Source organism: Aphelocoma coerulescens, chromosome 1A, assembly GCF_041296385.1.
Source record: "Aphelocoma coerulescens isolate FSJ_1873_10779 chromosome 1A, UR_Acoe_1.0, whole genome shotgun sequence".
Taxonomy (NCBI): domain Eukaryota; kingdom Metazoa; phylum Chordata; class Aves; order Passeriformes; family Corvidae; genus Aphelocoma; species Aphelocoma coerulescens.
Window position 1 is genome coordinate 67,733,314 of NC_091014.1, and position 19,224 is coordinate 67,752,537.

General features: G+C 38.4%; 1 protein-coding gene across 1 annotated transcript in view; it reads right to left on the bottom strand.

The window, feature by feature from the left end:
* ANO2 (anoctamin 2) overlaps positions 1–19,224 on the bottom strand; it is a 146,537-nt gene that overhangs the window by 103,613 nt on the left and 23,700 nt on the right. The window contains exons 4-9 of the mRNA XM_069003969.1: positions 10,566–10,664; positions 6,781–6,932; positions 5,592–5,646; positions 5,019–5,067; positions 2,053–2,108; positions 1,759–1,800 (exon numbers count right to left, since the gene is read on the bottom strand). Of these exons, the coding sequence (XP_068860070.1) occupies positions 1,759–1,800; positions 2,053–2,108; positions 5,019–5,067; positions 5,592–5,646; positions 6,781–6,932; positions 10,566–10,664 (453 nt within the window). The remainder of the gene's footprint in view (positions 1–1,758; positions 1,801–2,052; positions 2,109–5,018; positions 5,068–5,591; positions 5,647–6,780; positions 6,933–10,565; positions 10,665–19,224) is intronic.

The following is a 19,224-nucleotide window of genomic DNA, read 5'->3' on the forward strand; positions in this document are numbered from 1 at the left end:
CCCTCTCAATCTGAGGGTTTCATTGACTGAAGATTTCTAATTCTCATTGGATGGGACAAAGGTGTGGTGTCCCTGTGCATTTTCTCCAAGGTAATCATGAAGAAGGTTGATAAGGATTAACTTTTTATGTTAAAAACTGGTATGTAAACCTTAATTACTTAACTGGTAAGGGTATTTATGCCAATAGTACTCATTTTTGTTCTAAAATAGTACTCATTTTTGGGGCTTATACAAGAGAAAATTGAATTGGAAGATACAGGTAAGTTAAAATGGGCCAAACAAAAAGAGGGCAGAAGGGAAAAAAAATCTCAAAAATGCCCTCCTTTCTTTTAAACCTGATCAGGGTTCTTCAGGAAATTAAACACTGAGACTATTAGATTCAGATAGAAAACAGATGATATTATGCATAGGAATACTACAGAAGATTCAAGGCCTAGGCAGCAGGGACATATGTGAATAATCAATGAAGTATTTCTGGAAAGAAGCTTTTATGTTTTTAATACTTAACACTTCATAACTGAGCCTAATAGGCAGAATAAAAAGAGGGCAGCAAAAAATACAACTAGTAGGGGGAATATTTTTCCAGACACTGGTCCTTCTAGGTCCTCTGCCCCCCCTTTCCACAGTACCCAATCTTCCTTCATGGACTAATGTTCATTTGGTCTTTTTCTCTAAAATTTTTGCAAGTCACTGATCTGTGGAGCGGCCTCTCAGAGAAAATTCTGAAAGTCTAGAGCAGACAATTCCTTCATGAACAAAAAGTTCAAAGTAACAGACACAAATAAAAAAGCTTCTTTTATAGTTTGTTTTTTAACTTTGTTTTGCTTACCAAGGTTCATACTCTAATTTAAATTGTGTGTGGCACATGAAGACATCTAGTGGCTGAATGGCAACATTATTTACCAAAAACTACAAAGATTATGATATCAAACTTTACTAATTTAGCATTGGAGAAATCAGATTTATTTTTATGACCCCAGTTTGCATTAATTCAGTCTTCATAGTACGTAAATATTGGAGGTATCCAAACATTCCCTTTTTCTTCGGTCTTCCCTCATCCCCTTTCTCTCCCTGCTATTTTCCCCTCTGCATTTCCCATCCTATTGTTAGCATATCAAGGAAAATAAAATGAGCAAACATTAGAGAACAATATGGAAATGATCTTAATAGATTACAGAAATTAAATGTTCCTTTCCCATTTCTAAAATTAAGCATATATATATATAAAAAACACAGTTTGAATTCACACTGTTTCTGTTGAGGATTGATCTATTTTTGTATGTCTTTTGATAGCTAGAAACTCTATTTACAAAATAATTGGAACCAGATTTTCAGAAATTGCATGCAGTTTAATTGAATGCACAATCAAATGAGAAGTACAACTATGTTTTATTTTAGTAACCACTGCTCTCTAGTAGAATTTGGTTACAAAAAGAAAATTATTATATTACTTATTTAACAATTTTTTGCTTCCTGACAGGTTGACAATCTTGTCTACATATGCAGAGGGAAACTGGAAGCATTTCAAGATGTGAATATCAAATTAAATTTACTGACATACTTCATAAGAAGACTTTCTAAAAATACTGCAAAAACATTTTTATATGCAGAAATAGAGGGAAATATGTAATTCAAAAAATGTATGCATTTGTAAAAACATCTAGTTGTTTGTACAATGGCTAATGCTTTACAATGAGATTTAAAACATCATTTATTACATTAAATATAATATGAAATAAATTTTGCAATGTATTTTACCTTTCTTTCATTCATAACATCATCTTGGCCTTCATATTCACCCTGGAGAAAGAAAATAATTTAATAACTGACGTAAAAGCGGATAAAACTAAATCAAAGTTTGGTCAGCTGTTCCTACATTGTTGATTTTACTTTTAGGTCACAACTTGAAATGTACTCATAGAAGAGTTTTCATATTAGAATCACACTTAGAAAAGATTTTCATTGTCACAGACAGCAAATATTAGTGTCTATGGATTGGTGTCTCCTGAGTGACAGCAGCAGAGAACTGGATTTTTAATAGGACATACGTACATCGTGAAGTGGGTAGGCTGCATCATAAACATTGTTTGCTATTAATGTGCCAATGCCTAAAGAAAAAGAAAAATTTGGGTGGTTAACAGGCATAATTGAAGAGAAAACATTATTACAGCTTTCATTTCATGACATTCCAAAGGGGAGAGCGCTGTATAACTGACAATGTTCAAAGAATAGAACAACATAGGAGCCCCTGACTGTGGAAAACATTTTTCAGAGAAACTCTTTTCCATAAAGTGCTCTTTCTTCAGTGAACAGCACAGTACAAAGACTCTTTTGACCACTTGTTCACCCTGACAGCAAAGAGCCACGTGCCTGAGGAGCAAAGCATCTGGCAGTCCTTGTTGATTCTTTACCATGGTGAGAACCATGAAGTCCTACTGGCCAACAATTAAAAACAACCCCCCCAAAAACTTCCACTGAGGTTTGTGGTTGTGAAATCATAGAATGGTTTGGGTTGGAAGGGACCTTAAAGATCAGCCAGTTCCTGTCCCCCGTGCCATGGGCAGGGACACCTTCCACTATCCCAGTTTGCTCAGAGCCCCATCCAGCCTGGCCTTGGGCACTTCCAGGGAGTTTAGCAAGGGAATCCCCAGCAGTGACTGCAGCACCTATAGACAGACATAAGATCCCTACTGGCTCTCAAGACCTGCAACTCTTACAGCAATTCCATCCTCAGTCTCTGCAGGCAAAAACCATTGTTCCATAAAAAAGGCAACCAAAGATGGGTAATTTATGATAATTAGTAACATAATATGTATATAAAAATTGATTCCAGGACTCTTTGCTTTCAATGCCCAGGAAAAAAGTAACCAGCTATCATGTCTTTAGCAATGAAAAACATTTAATAGTCAAATTACACATTGTTCTGAAGTATTTGGTGAAAACCTTCTGATCAGAGATGCTAGACAGGCAGTAGCAATAAAGCTCTCCCTTGATACAAAGACATGTAAAACTACATGCATTAACAGAATCAGGAAATTATGCTTGGATAATGTCAAGCCTGCTCCTGAAAGCATTCAATGTTTGGAAGTTTGCAGTGGTTCAGAGTTAAGCTAGAAGTAAATAAGGTTTCCTTGTATAATATCATAGGAGTGGAATCAGATTCAGCCTTACAAAGATGTAAAAGAATCCATAAGCAAGTGTGTTTGAAGTGTTGTTATTTTCATTTTATGATATTATAAAGCATGTTTACGAAAACCAAAGACTTCTCTAAGCACTTCCAACAGCACTGTCCTGCCTCTTGTGCAAAGTAAACAATGAACTCTTATATAAAAAAAAAAAATAACAAAATGATGTTTAAAAGAATCCTTAAACATTTCCTGATGAGTGGCTTTAAAATGAGATGGGAAAGCCTTAGTGACATATGAAACAGAGGTCTTTTGGGGGAGGATCTCAGAAGACCAAAGGGATAACTAAATTTATGTCAAACACGATGCACAATCATGTTCTGGCTACGGACCAGAAAGATGGAAAGGATGGGAATGCTAAAATAGTTACTTCATGTCAAGTGAGTTCTTGAGCCGACCTGAGCTTGAAGTGCATCAGGCTGTATTTTCACCTTAGAGCTGAAAAAAAATCCTGAAAAATGATGACTAGTCCTTTGATCTCTAATGATGGCTTTTATTCCACTATAAACCAGAACAAGCTATTAAATTAAAGAAAACCCTAAGAGGGAAATATCTGCATTGGCAGAGTGCTCTTTCCCTTCCTACTCTGTCCTTGAGCTTCTCTCAAGTTTTCTCCCCAACAAATCCCAAAGTCTCCAGAAGGGTTCCCAGCAATCCAGAAAAATAAGGCAGCATTCCCCTCCATTGCCCCAGTGGAGACTTTTGAGCAGATCAAAACAGAGAATAACACAGAGGAAACAGCTCAAAAAGCAGACACCTACGAAATGATGTTCTAGAAACTGAGAATGCCTGATATTTTTAAAACCATAGTTCCATTTTTTTTAAAGAATCAGTGAGGCAGTCATAAATTTAAAAGTTTGTACTGGGAAAAGGCAAGTGCTTTTGGTTGAAAAAGAGAAAGCATTTTTTGTGGCTTTCATTTTGTTATGCTTTTCAAGTAATTTCAAAAAAAATATATATATATCTCCTCTTCATATATATATATTTCCTCTTCAGGGAAAACAAAATTAATCTATTTTCCTGTACCAAACACATGTTTTATTGCAGCTTCCCTGCACAAAATCACACCAGGACTGTACAGAATCCTGCTGCAGCTCATTATTTGCCAGGAATGTTACCCTTGGACAATGTGATCTGTCCATAGGTGGTCAAGCTTACAAAAGATTTCCAGAAAATATGGCAGGGAGCAGCATCACTTCTTTTCCACTAGGGAGAAGTGTGCTATGATCACACAAAGGGTGAGACAAAAGAGTAGAGAAAAGAGAATAAGTACACCTGTGTAAATTCTGAACCTCAAGAAAATTAAATAAATTCTGAACCTCAAGCTCCAAAGATTTCAGCATTATCCCAAAAGTATCTTCAAAATAGTCATATTTAAGTCATATATTTCACTAGGCAGCTCAGGGAGGTAATTTTTAAAGCTGAAGCAATAAAAATAACCTGGAAAGGTGCATTATTCAATTGAAATGGTAAGAAAAATATGCTCCTGCAAGAAATAATACAGCATATTGCAGTTGACATCTGAATTTTACAAAGCAGATCATACAGTAATCAAATCCAATTTTATAACAATTCATGAAATGTGAGTTACATGCCAGATGCTGCACCTGTAGAAATGAAAAGCCAGCTCCTATTATGATCCAAACCATGGACCAGAAATTCTGATTTTATGCCTCAGAAAAAACATTTATTTCAATCTCTAATTTTGTTTTTTTTTTTTTTGTGAAAATGTGCCAGCATATTTTGTGTCCTGCTGGAAAAATCAATATTCTGTGAAGTACCTAAACAATTCCTTTCAAAAGAAAACCTCTAATTCTCTTCTCTCCACCTTACCCATGCTGTTTCTGGCCTTTGTAGATGTGCGTTTCAAAATTTCCCTCACCTGCAAAGAAGAACAGTGGGATAACACACAAATCCTCTTTTAGCATGAATTTCATCGTGGAATTAGCAATAAAACAAAGCTTTAAAATAGGTGGCTTCTGCACTGCTGGTTTGTTCAGATGTTTAAATCATTTAGCAGATTTTATTAGAGGATTATCTGCCCTAACATTTGTAGGCTAAATCCTGCTGTGTCACATCCTTATAGAAATATTAGAAATATAAGGACTATATGGAAGGAAACCTAGTTAAAGCTTAGGAACAGGGCTGAAAACAGCTTTGAACAATGGAGAGGAGTCAGTAGTTTCCCTACAGAGCGTTTCCCACTCCTGAACCACCAGGAGCTCCAGAAAGGAGTTCCTTACATACACGCCAGGAATTAGTGTTCTGTAGGAACATACAAATGCATAAATTGATGGAATTAGTAAAGTTGAAACTGAAACACTCCCTACAAATCCCATTCTAAACCCCACTAGCAAATCCCATTCAGCACAAGAAGACAACGATATGTTACTCTTATTAACTCACTATTCGGCTGCGGGTTGCATTGTCAAAAAAGGTGTCTTTGTCTTTGATGTTATACCTAAAACATTGAGGAAAAAGGAAATCAGCCGTGTTTTAAGACATGGAAGCAACAAGTAAGACAAGATATAAGATTCTAATTTAGAATTCACTTAGAAACCACAGCTAAACAGAAAAACAGATGTTTAAAGGACATGTAGATGACCAAGTACAGCATAATAAAATGTGCTGTTTAAGACCCAGTCATTCAGAGTTCTACCAGGGTTGCACTGATGGTGGGCGTAAAAATGCAAAATTATTACCTAATACAAAATGCCTTTTGGGCAAGAAGAACCTCTCTATTGTTTACAGAAGATGACTTTTAATATTTTAGTTATAACATCCCCTCAGCTCTATAACATGCTGAGGTTATGTTATTAGGTTTCAAGCAGCCTGATGCAGATGTTCATTACTCTCTTCCTGGCCACTAAACAGTCAGCATTTCACTTGAGTTCAAATAACCATTCCACTGGAATTATGCCTTCCCTTAAAACTCGAAATCATCATATGTGAAATTAGCTTCCCAGTTTATTCTCCTCCATCAATTTGACTTGTATTCAGAATTAATTAAAATTGTCAGAGGGCAATCAATGATATGGTGGGTCACTGTATTTATTACTGGATTTTATTTATCAGACATAAATACAAGGAGACACCCAGGAGGAAAAAAAGAGTGTTTAACATCAAACTGGGCCCAGAAATATTATTCTGAGTGAAAGGGCAGGTGTCAAGAATTCCTTATTTGCATATTATTAGCTGAGTTTTAATTGCTACAATAAATCTATCAAGATGGAAAGTACTGCTGTATTTCTGCTAGCTCTTGCTTTTTTCAAAACAGGCAGTATTATCCTTAACCAAATAATCAGGAATTTGGTGGGAGGACTTCTACATTTCAAGCTGAACACATGGATATTTTATTTGATGCACTGCTTCCAGTGCCTTATCCAGCAGCAGTAAGTAGAACACTGTCAGAAAGCCTCTGCAACTTAGATTTCTATTAGTCCCCTGAAAATCTGACAGCTTTGGATATTTCCTCAGGATTTCCAGACATGCTTGATGAATTTCTGAATTTTGACTGAAATATGGGTAAAAGAAATAACACCAAAATGATACATTCCAGCTTTCTTTTTTGTCCATCACATTTTAAAGTACTCACAAATATATTTTCTCTCTGGAAAATGGGTAGGACAAGGTTTTCATCTTGGTATTTTCTTGTTGTGGCACCTGGGGTTGCAGAGGTTCAGTCAATTTGCACCATATTTCATTTAGCGTTTTGAGTATTCCCTTTTCTTCTGTGATTTCATACATCTGAGGAAATAAAACTGTACATTAGCATGTCCCTTCCAAAATTACACTAAAAGGAAGAAAGAAAAAAAAGAAGAATTTGCTGTACACATAAGTTTAAACCTGTAATTAAGTGTCTTCTCTGAAGACATATTCCCATATAACTGTAAGCACCTGAATCCATATGGGTTGCAGTTCCAAAAAGTTCCTGTCCTTCACAAGCCACTTCCAGAAAAAACTCAGTGCAGAATTGTTAATCCAAGAAAAAAGAAAACAACTGGATCTTCATCCAGAGCTCCAGGTACCTCCTCATCTCACAGTTAAACCACCTGTCCAGAAGGATGCTCTGAGGGATAATATTAAAATCTTTACTAAAATCCAGGGGAAAAAAGTTACATCTAATGCCTTCCCCTCATCCACTAGGCAGAGAACCTTACAGTAGAAGGAGATATAATTAGTTAGCCAGGACTTTCCCTTTGTGAAACCCTATTGTCTGTGCCTGAGGAATGCATTGTCCTCCAAATGCCTTTCAGCTGCAGCTGGTATGCCCTTGTCCATAATTATTCCAGGTCCTGAGTTTAGAATAATAGGGATGTCTTTTCCTGGCTCTTCCCTCTTGCAAATTGTAATAATCCTGAGTAGCTCCCAGTCAGTGAGTACCAAGTCCTTTGGTAGTGCACTGAAAGGGGTCCTGCTAATTCCTTCAGTACTCTGGGATCAATTCACAGGGCCCCATGGACTTCTGGACACCCAGTGCATACTGATGGTCCCTTAAAATTTCAGTGGCCACAAATGGAAAGCCACAAACTGTTCCCACAGCTGCAGTCCTCTGCCTCAGGACCAGGCAGTCCAAGATTATTAATCTTAAAGACTGAGGCAAAAAAATCATTGAAGGCCTCTATTTCTCCTTCAGGTGACCATCTCCAACAAGTATTGGTCCAATATTTTCTTCACTCCTCCTCTTGTTATTAACATATTTTAAAAAGTTTCATAGTTGTGTAGCACAACACTGGCCAGTTTCAACTCTAGATGAGTTTTGGCCTTTTACGTTTTCTCCCTGAATATGTGAACCACAGCTTTGTAAACTTCCTTTGAGGCCTGGCCTTGTTTCTAGAGATGGACAATTTCTTCTTCTCAAGCTCCACAAGGAATTCCCTGTTCAACCAAGCACTCATGGAGCCCTCAAAAGCAGATTCCCAGGGACCAGTGCTGTGTAGCTCCCTGAGTGGCTTTGAGTTTGCTCTCTTGAAACCTAGAGCAACAACTGTGCTGACCTTTTTGTTCTCATTAGACTGAATATTTTAAACTCAACCATTTTGTGGTTGCTGTAGCCAAGGCAGCTTCCTACCATCACATATCCCACATGTCCTCTATTCACAAGTATCCAGTCTGGGAGGGCATCTTTCCTAGCTGGCTCACTGAATCCTTGTGGCAAAGTATTATCTTCAACACCCTCCAGGAATTTCTCAGGCTTGATTGTCACAGCAGCGCAGTATTCCCAGTTAATGTCTGGGGAGTGGACACTTCCCAGAAGGACAAGCAATTTCTCCTGGTTGCCTATGGAATAATTCATCAGTCCTATACAACACTCAAACAACATCCTTGCCTTGTTTTCCATCCCCCTAATCCTCACCCAGAAGCTTCCAACCTTATAATCCCTCAGCTGCAGCTTTTCCCTCCCATACAGGACAATTTTTCCACCTCTCCATCTCTGCTTACCCCTCCTGAACAGCCTTTACTTCCCTATGCCAGCACTCCAGACACAGGATTCATCCCCCAAGACTCACTAAAGGCAGAGACATCACAGCTTTGGGCACAGAGCAACACTCCCAGTTGTTCCTATTTGTTTCCCATACTCATATTTGAATCTGACACAGTCTCCCTCACCAAAATAACTCCATTATCATATCCAGAAGTTTATATATAGTTAAAAGGGCTCAGAGGGCACCTTTTCTCAGCCTGTCATGGGTTCTGAAAGATGATTTAAAACTGAACATTTGAGAAAAAAATGTTTGTAATCAACTTGTGTTTAGAGGTGGATAAATAGTTTCCCCTGAAAATGCCTCTCTTTTTTTATGGTTTAATAGGACCCTTGAATAAATAAAAATAGCATCACAGAAAATACCTAATGTGCCTTGAGAGCAATATTTTGTATCTTTGAACAAAAACAGAACTTTCCTTTTAGTGGTTGCTGGCTGAATTTTTTATTTTATATTGCAAAATCCCCAAAATACAAGACTTGAGTTTTTTCAAAGTTGATTTTTGTTTCCTTCAAAGGAAATTCCCTTTCAACTAGCTTTCATTTCAAAAAAACACCCAAACCCTAGGACATGAATATAGCTTTCCTGTCAAGCTTCTTTCTGGTAGTGCTGCCATTTCTGCAGCTAGAAATAACAGAGGATTTTTATATTTTTAGAGATAACGCAGGACTTTTTTTCTCCCAATCAGAGAGAAGGGGATGCAGAACTGTTGTGAATGAGGAGGATGCCATCAGAGATTATCAGCTCCTGGACAGACCTTAACCCAGGGCAAAATGATGGCAATAGTCATCAATTAAAATAGCATAACATTTACTTTGGTGCATCTGCAAAAAACTTGGAGGGAAAAGTTCCCATGAGGGCAGAAGGGGGCAGAAATGAGCAGGCACTAAAAATGCATAAAAGGAATTAATTTGGAAATGGATCAAAGAGAGGAGTTGAATAGGTAGAAAGTTTCTAGGGGTATTGTATGTGTCTAAAACCTACTCATTTTCAAAGATTGATTGGAAATATCCAATTTTTTTTTTCCCCTGGGATGAAAACACAGTAACAGTATGCAAGATTGATTTGGCCAATCTTCTGATGACAGGTTGTAACAGCATGAAATGTGAACCACAACGAAGCTTTTGGTGGGTGAAAACAAGATGAAAAAACCCAAACAAACAAAAAAGACCAAACAACGCAGTGGGAAAAAAAAAATCAATTTGTCCTTCATTTTTAATGACAATGCAAAGAAATCAGTGTTCATTAGTGCAGCTGATGAGTATCACTAAATAAAAGCACAAGGAAGTTCCTCTGACTCCAGTGGAGCTGTTAACCAATGAGCTAAATAATTGCAGGAACACAGATTGGGGGATCTGCTGCTCAGAATTTACAAGGTTTGCCAGCAACTCTGCTGAAAACAGACAGAAAAGAAGAGAGTGAGCTGAAGTTTTAGTGACAACAGGCAGGTCTGAACTCACTAAGTCACTGATACCACCAAAACAGATTTTTCTGGGGAGAGTCTCCCTGGAGAAGTCTTAAGGCAATGACCAGTTTTATACTATCTCCCATACTACACCTCACCTTTGAGGGAATTCCCTTGACAAAAATCCAAAGAGCTCCTGCCTTCTCAGCTTTCAAAGCCCTCCTTAGCACTCATCTCTGTCATCACCTGCCTGAATGCAGTCCATCAGCCAGCTGCCTCTGTGGCCTTTAAAAACCCCTTTGGAAGTCCCATCTTTAATAGAGTGCTGAACAGTAAATCACCTCAAAAGACTTGGAAATGTGAAAAAATAATCCTGACAGTTCATTTTCTCTGATTTTTGATATAAATTAACTCCACAGGCTTCTATACATTTAATGATGATTCTGATCCTTCAGTCATACAACTTGTGGATAGAAAATGGGAGATATTTACCTTTTTAGTGGGCATTTTTATTTTAAGAAGTTCTGCTTCTCGACTGAGGACTTGCCAAGGCGCATGTATACGGACAAAACTCAATCCCTGGCTCTTGTTCTGAAGCATAAAAAAAAGGGAAACAATGTATTTAAATATTTTTGAACCGAATATAGCGTTCATGTTTCAAGTTGTCAGCTCCAACTAAATCATTCAACAGTAGGCAATCACAGGGAATAACCAACTTCTGCTACAGCTGGGCTACAAAGTGACATATTCTTTAAAAGCTGAAACTTTTATGCTCTAAAACCCATTAATCTACTGCCTACAGTGAAGATCTGTGTGCACCAGGATGACAGAAAGCTACAGGTCCAGATTTTGGAATGACGGGAATGAGAAACCCCCAAGCTACAGGGTTTTTTTGTATATTGATATTTTAAAAGTGATCTGATTTCTTTAGTGAGCTTTTGTGTCCATCTGAACCACCAAGATAGAAAACATTTCTCCTGCTCTGGGTGGGCTTTGCTTTAGTTCTCATTTTCAGTGTTGCCCAACAGTTTTCTGGACACTTCATCAGATTAGTGGTTCCTTACAGAGAATCAGGCCCAACATTTATTGCCCTAAACATCTGCAGTTGGAATAGCAAACCTAAAGAAAACATAAAAATTTAACTTCTGAGTAGAGATACGAGCCTCATGTTTATGTAAATGACTGGTTATGCTGCTCAGAAGCATAAAACTGCACAAAAGGGCTTTGGCACAGCCAGTTTTCTGCAAGCTGTCCAAAAGAGGTCCTGGTAGCACATCCGAGCTACAGAAGGGAGCCCTCAGAGCAGAAAGCAGCACCCCTGAGAAAAGCACCAAAATTAAATGAAGGAACGTTGAGACAGAGTTTTCCTCAAGGCACACAAATAAATTGTGTCACTAAATCATAGGGATGAAGGCTTACTCTGGAAATGTAGGGAAGAAAGGCTGGGAGATTAGAAAGGGAATATCAGAGAAATCAAGGCAATGACCAGCTCTCACACTGTTTCCCATACTGCACCTCCCCTGTGAGGGAATTTCCTTGACAAAAATCCAAATAGCTCCTGCCTTCTCAGATTTCAAAGCCCTCCTGAACACTCTCCTCTGTCATCATCCTCCTGAATGCAGACTGTTGGACCATATCCTTTAGGGAAGGGCATGGAAGTGGACAGAAGACTTTCAGGAGGAATTTCTTCACTGAAAGGGTGGTCAGGCATTGGAAGGGGCATTGGAAGGGGATGCCCAGGGAGATGGTGAATCTCTGTCCCTGCAGGTGTCCAAGGAATGATTGGATGTGGCACTCAGTGCTCTGGGCTGGATGAAAAAGCAGTGACTGGTCAAAGGTTGGACTCGAAGATCTTGGGAGGTCATTTCCAACCTCAGTGACCCTGTGATTCAAAGGCTTGATTATTGCTAAGATTAATGATCTCTGTGTGGATGCTTCCATCTTCATGTAAACCCCAAACATGCATTTGCTGAATGTGTCCTTATGCTTCCTGATTAAAAAACAAAACAAAAAAAAGTTAGATGGAAATCCTACCATTATTGCAATCATTTTGCTCTTATTTCCCCTATAGGTGCAACATGAATTACAAAAATCACTCCCTCACCTTCAGCTAACATTTCTTCAGTGGACCAATGCTATTTTTGAGAGCAGAATGAGCTGCAGAATCTCTCTTTCATCAGTCCACTGGGGAAGTCAGCTTTAAGAGAAGGAAGGAAAAATTTACTGGGCATGAGCAGATGTTCTGGTAATCATTTGCTGAAAATAGATTAATAACAGATGAGAGGTTAAATTTCAGTGGGTGAAGATCAGGAGGCTTCTTGTGAGCTTTTGGCTAAAATCAAGCACGTGTCCCTGTCTGGGGGATTATATTCCATGTTGGCAAGAGGAGGGACATTGTGATCTAATTGGTTGCTTCCAGCTCAGGCTCATATGACTACACAGATTGCAAATAAAATCAGGCAAATAATTTGAGAGAAAAGACCAGATGAAGAATATGACCTTTGTATGTTTGAACAAAATATGTTGGAAAGTTGTGCTGTTCATGAATTTGCATCAGCTGCTGAGGAATCAGGCCATTAAAAATCTTGAAAAGACTTAAAAATCACCTTATGATGGGAAACTGAGATAATTTCAATAAACACTAATGCAAAGTAAATAAAGTAGGGGAAACAGGACTAGGTGACTCCTGCTGCAGGGTAAACAAAAGATGCAGAACAATGGGCTGCTGGATGTTCACCTTGGGATCACTAGAACCATATCTCCCACATCTTCCTAACATTCAAATTAATCAAAGAATTTTAAAATAAATTTGATACCATCAATTTCATACCATAGCTCAAGAGATAAGCCACCTAGCTCACTTTCTATGAGATCACCAAAATAAAAACCTATAGGGCTACTCCTCTGGTAAGGTTCTTTTCCCCACTTTTCCAGGTTTCACCTGCAGCAGTTCCAGGTGTCTTTTTTCCTTGTGATGTCTGGCAAGGATCTGCTCAACTGACTTATTCCCAGAGGGCTTCTTGTATTGCAAACATCTCCAAAAGTTACAACTCGCTTTTCACCTTGCCAGAGTGGATTTATTACTGTTTACTGGAGACAGCCCCTAACTGCTGTCCTGTGGTTATCACCTGAAATGATAATTTTGCACGTGCTCATCACTCTGTTCTAACGAAATGCTGTCAGTCTTCTATTTTGAGTGCTCTAAATCACTCCTGCTCATTCACTGTACTCTGGATGTATCACTAAAGCCAACGTGGTGGTGGCAAACATTACTTTTGTTAGACCACTCACTTGTTATTTAATACAGCCATCCTTAATTGAGTCCTTTTTCACTTGCAGCTGATGTCCCACAGGACTTTATCCTCGGCCCTGCATCGTTCCATGTCTCTATCACTGCACTCCCTGATTATATTATTTAAATTACTAAGTATTCCTAGGCAGATGACAAACAGATTTGTTGCTCTCATGATCCCTTTTTTTTTCCCCCCATCAAATCTATATTCCATATTACAGAGTTCTTCCAATAAGTTTAAGAGTGGAAGCTTTTCAATAAGTTCATTCAGAATTATTCAAGATATATTTATGTGTTGGCTGCTTCTCTGTTTTCTGAAGCTGAATTCGGTTTTCCCATTTCAATAGGAAAGCTCAGCATTAAAGTCAAATGCAAGAAAGTCTGGAAGGCCTGCTTTGCTTTTCAATCAGCACATGAAGAAAAATATATTGGGTATTTCTTTCAGTTTGTCATGATTCTTAGCAGTCTAAAGCAGGGCTTTAACAGCTGCCTATATTGTGTTTTTCCTGTCTTGGACTGGAAATGTATAGGCTGAATAAAATTCAAATTTCTCCAAAGGAGAATTTTTCTATCTTTCCTGCCTTAACTGTAAAACACACTAGGACCTGCATCAGCTGCAAGCCTAAGATTTATTGCAAACTTATCACCATCAAGGCCATAGCAGAAAAAAAATATATGATAACTACAAAAGCTCTCATAAAGGTTTACTGAAAGCTGAACATTCTGAAACATGGCTAGACAAGCATTACTAAGCAAAACTAAATTTATTTAGACACCTCTAGCATGAGCTAAATCATACAGTACTAAAGGCATCAGGTTTTTCAGTCACTATCAAGCCAAGAAAGGGCAAACCCAATGATTTTATTTTGGAAGAGCCCCAGGCTCTTTTTATGGTGAGCATATTGCTCCTAGGAACTTTGCAAATACAGAATTCATTGCTGAATGCTACAGCTTAGCAAGTATTTCTTATCATTTCCTCATCATGAAACCACTAATCACTCCATATTTAAGGAATACAGTTTATAAATAACATATATTAAAAAATAGTTATTTTTAAATACTCGTCCAAAGAAATAGATTTCTGCCATGTATCTTAACAGGAAGAAAAAGTAACACCAAAGGGTAGAAAGAAGCTGAAAAGAAGTGATTAACTAATGTCTAAGGGAGTCTAGGGAACTGCCAGTCTTTCTAATGATTTTTAAAAAATGTGCATAGGAAATGGAAAAGGCATAAATCATAAAACCTGAAGCATGTAAACGTCCTTCTTTAAAAAGAAAAACAAACAAAAAAACCCACAAAACAGCTGAACTTTAAACATTTTATCCTTCATTGATAATTAAATAGACAGAAAAATACCAGGCAGCAATTTTTTAGTGGCTCCAGTTAATGTAATGTGACATCTTTCGGTAATGCAGCCACACTGGGAAAACGACAGTGAAACAGTTTGTAGTGAGGAAGAGAAAATAAAGGTCCTATTAGCTCAGTAAAAGTAATCATCTTCCCATTAATTCCATTACCAAATGGATCTGTCACGTCTGCAAATGCAATTGCTCAAGATTAATGTCTGCTCTCCTGATACCTGCCCTGGAAATCGAGGCGAATACCAAAGTGATGTGATAGTGCAAATAAAAAGCAATTTCTTGTGATTATCACAGGACTGTGGTCACCTTCATTTTACAAGAGCAGAGCCAAGTCCTGAGCTCTTGGCCCCCAGCACGGGTAGCACTGGATTGCATGACACAGCACTGCCAGATTCAGGCAGAGACTGCAAAAGTGGCTGTGTTTTCTGCCAAATATCTTGAATTTCTATCTGTGAAACACTGTGTTTCTGTTCCTAAAGTTTTGTATCCAAGGTACAAAATCAGTCCATCACCTATGATAATGTGGGCCTGTTCCATTAGAAAAAGGAAATGCAGGGCACTGGTCCAGGTGAGACAAGAAGACCCAGAATGTCCTGACAGGGACATGTCAGTCCAGAGCAACTCCCTGCTCATGTTATCTTATAGGATAGGCTGTATCCTACAATTGTAGGCTGGTAATTTAATTCTGTCTCTGATTGTATGAAGATGATGGAACTTCCTTCTATCAAAAGGCTTTTGTGAAGATAAATATGTTCCAGATTGAGAAGGGCTCAAATATTGAAATAAACTAAGATGGTATGACTGCATATTATATATCTCATAATTTTCATCTTTTCCTTCACAAAACTATAACCCTTTTACCTTTGCCAAACTTTCTCTTTTCTATTTTCATTATTTCTCCAGAGTATAGCTTTACCTCACAGCATGGGTACAGAGACATGCTCAAGACCTTAAGCAAAGCTGCAACGATTTACAAATTTTGACAGTTTGCCTTTCTCTTTCCTAATTTCTACCAACAATGATGGTGTAAATGTCCTCTTTATTTTGTTCTCTTACTCCCACCTGTGAACATAAACAGCTAAAGAATATATTAGTGTGTCTATAAGCATAGAACAGAACATCTGTCGTGAAAGATCTGGCCAAAACACCTAAAAAAACCCTATATAACCTAAATTTCTTAGGTAAAGCACTGTGGAATTAAACAGTTGGCTTTGTTCATCCGTTGCAATGTTTCTTCATGGCAGTGCAACCTCTCCAACCAAAATTTTCCCACTCATGTACAGACAGGAAGTGTCTCTGAATGGAAGATGATATAGGAAGCCTAAAAACACAGGCGTGCTTCCCCTGAAGAAGATGGAAATTTTTAATGGCACAGAACAGAATGAAAATGAGCTGTTGGAAAATCAAGCACAAATATAGAATAGATTGATAAATCTGACAAATAAAACAAAAAAACCCAAAACACAGACCTGTGCATTATTGCAGTGCTCAGTGCAGGACCTGTATGCAGGTGAGTAACAAATATGCCAGCATTGTCATTCATTTTAATTCTTCTAAATAGGCATTTTGGATGAAAAAATTACTGTACTTTCATCAATATTTTTCTAATGTTTATCTCTGTCCACTAATCACTACAGCATGAAAAGTATGACTTTCAAACATAAGCAAAATCAGCCCTAATTATTTGGAAGAACTTTATCAGCAAATTTCTCCTGTGTCAAAGACACAAATTTGTTGCTACAAAAGACAATTTCAGTACATCATCTGAGATTGACTACCATAAATAATAATAATAAAATGTAAAATTGAAAGCGTCCCCACCCAAATCAAACTGCCTCAAAGAGGAAGGGAGGACTGTGTCTACTCTACCACCTCCTGTACTTTGGCAGCATCAATGGAAAATCAGGTAATCAGCTGGCCTGGCTACATTCAGTGCTCAATTAGCTAAAAAATAAGCCAATATTCTGAAGAATACATCATATCAAACTTTATTATCAATAATAAAATCAACAAACTTCTTGACGCCAAAGAGTTAACATTAAAAAGGACAAAATGTAATTCCTCTTGAGGGAATGAGACTCACTAATCTACACAGAGATTTATGGCCTGAACAATTTTCCAGACGAAGCAGCAAGATCATGGAAGTCAATCTTTAGACCAAATAATAGGCATGTTACCAGTGGGGGGATTAATGAAGCAGAGACTGAACCCTCACTCTAGTAAACTCAATTTCAAGGGAAAAAAGGATTTGGAGAAAAAGGAAAAAAATTATATTTGTTCTTAGCAAAACAAAAGTTTTTGTTCTTAGCAAAAAACATTTTAGGGGGCTTTCTGTAATTTGAAAAGGTTAACAGATGGTACAAAATTATTTAGTTTAATAAGAGTGTTCTCCTAATCAAGCTTTTCCAGGATGGTGTGGCCCTTCGAGGTCTCTCTCCAAAGATCAGCAGCAGTAAAAGGAAGGTTGGCTGTGTTTGCAGGGACTTGATTGGGAGGGGATAAAGAGGAAGATAATCAAAGTATCTGGGCTGGGTTGTTTGCTGGCAGGGAATGCAAAACCTCCCCAGACAGCTACAGCCTCACTGCAAACAGGGAGAGATGGTGAAGAGGCTGTGGCAGTCCCACAGTAGCATCACATGGCTCATTTTGGATAAGGCAACAGGTCCAGGGGTGGAGAAATAATCAGTTCAACAGCAAGAAACTGGGTAGGAGGAGAACCTGCACTGCTGGAAAAAAAACCAGTCACTGAGGGGATTTTGCAGTGTTAGCAGCATCCAACATCAGCTTAAGTGGCCAGGAGAAAGATAAAGCAGATGAAGTTTTTCAGGGTAGGAAGGATAAGGACACACTGTGAAAAATTGTAGAAAAGCTTTGTAAGAGTAAGAGCCTGAACAATGGCAAACAGCTCTCAATGTAAATAAATATAAAGCAATATCTGTGGGTTAAATCCAGATTCACATATCAAATGCTGGGCTCTGATTTCACCTGTACTGGTCAGTAATGACACCTCAAGGCTGAAACAGAAAATCCTTTGAAAAAGAGCAGCTCAGTATTTTCTAAAAGCCAAGAAGTAAAGCAAACCTTACATTTTATTAGGAAAGGTACAAAGACTAAGAAGAAAAACCCTTCATACACAGCTGTATCCACATCTTGATCTCAATATGCACTCTGCCTCCTCACCTCCAAAGAGATAAGTTAGATCAAAAACAGGGTCAGAGGACCCATAAAAGCCTTGCTATGGCATCTATATAGGAATCACTGAGTACACTGAGACCTTTTGTTCCAGAAACTTGAGGAAGTTCTTGTGGAAGTCTATAAAATCCTGTGTAGTAAGGAAAAGGGGTGTGTATGGACTGCCTACCATCTCCTTCAGAGCAAGCACTACAGGGCCTCAGACAAAGCCAGACTAAAAATCGACAAAAGGACATAGATATCAAGGCAGCAGGGAAACACCTCTGCCTTGTGGGTGCAAAAACTGAAAAATATTTTAAGAAGAAGCTATGAAGATAGACATCCCCAGAAGGTTCCTAGATGGGCAAACGACATCACATGGGGGAAAGCACCTGAATTGAACATCACTGTCACCAGGAAAACATCAGAGTAAAAGCATCACAAAAGTTTGTACCATTCCTGCTGTTTCCTAAACATTTGACCACTGCAACTGTTGGGTACCCTGTTGGATACACTGAGGGAATCGCTCACACCACAGGATCATTTTATAACAATATTGCCAATATCTGGAGAAGCAGCTCCCAGCCAGCGAGGCACAAGCCTGCTCCAGATGAAATGTGGAGCTGAGAAGCTCTGCTGGGTGCTTGCAGGCTCTGCAGATTGGAGGCAGCAAGAGCAGCAGCAGCAGCCCTGAAATCTGAGCAAATCATCAAGCCAAGAAAAATAGTTGCTTGAAATGTTGCAGCTGAGACCAACATGAGAAGCTTGGCAAATGGGCTGGGACTCGGTGTCCAAGAAATACCTCGCTCAGAGGTGGAAATTGCAATATTAGAATATTTCTGGAGCTCTAGGGGACCCAGCACCCTCAGCTAATGTGGTACTAGGGCTCAAAATAGTATCTTCCCACAGGAGCATGGTAATCACTGAAATCAGTCAATGGACAATATTTGATTTTCGGGAATATTAAGTAGCCAGCACATTCTAGTAAGCTCTGCAGAATGTGCTGAATTATCAATAGCTTTGAAACCCAGGCCTCAATATACTCTGTTCCCCCAAAAATATGGTCCAAAGGGAATCACTCAGTAGATATCAGTACAATAACTATTACAACACATACTTTTTTCATCCATCCTGGCAGTACTGCTCTCTACATGCCCTAAACTCTGTTGGTCAGATTTAGCTCTCATCTCCATGACCATAAATTCAGACTCACTCTGCAGATACAAAAAGGAGACACCAGCCAGTCAGAATATACAAGTGCCAGTTTGCTCCTTTGTAACACTAAAATTAAAGGAGGATTATTTTAAAAACTGTTGTCAAATCATTA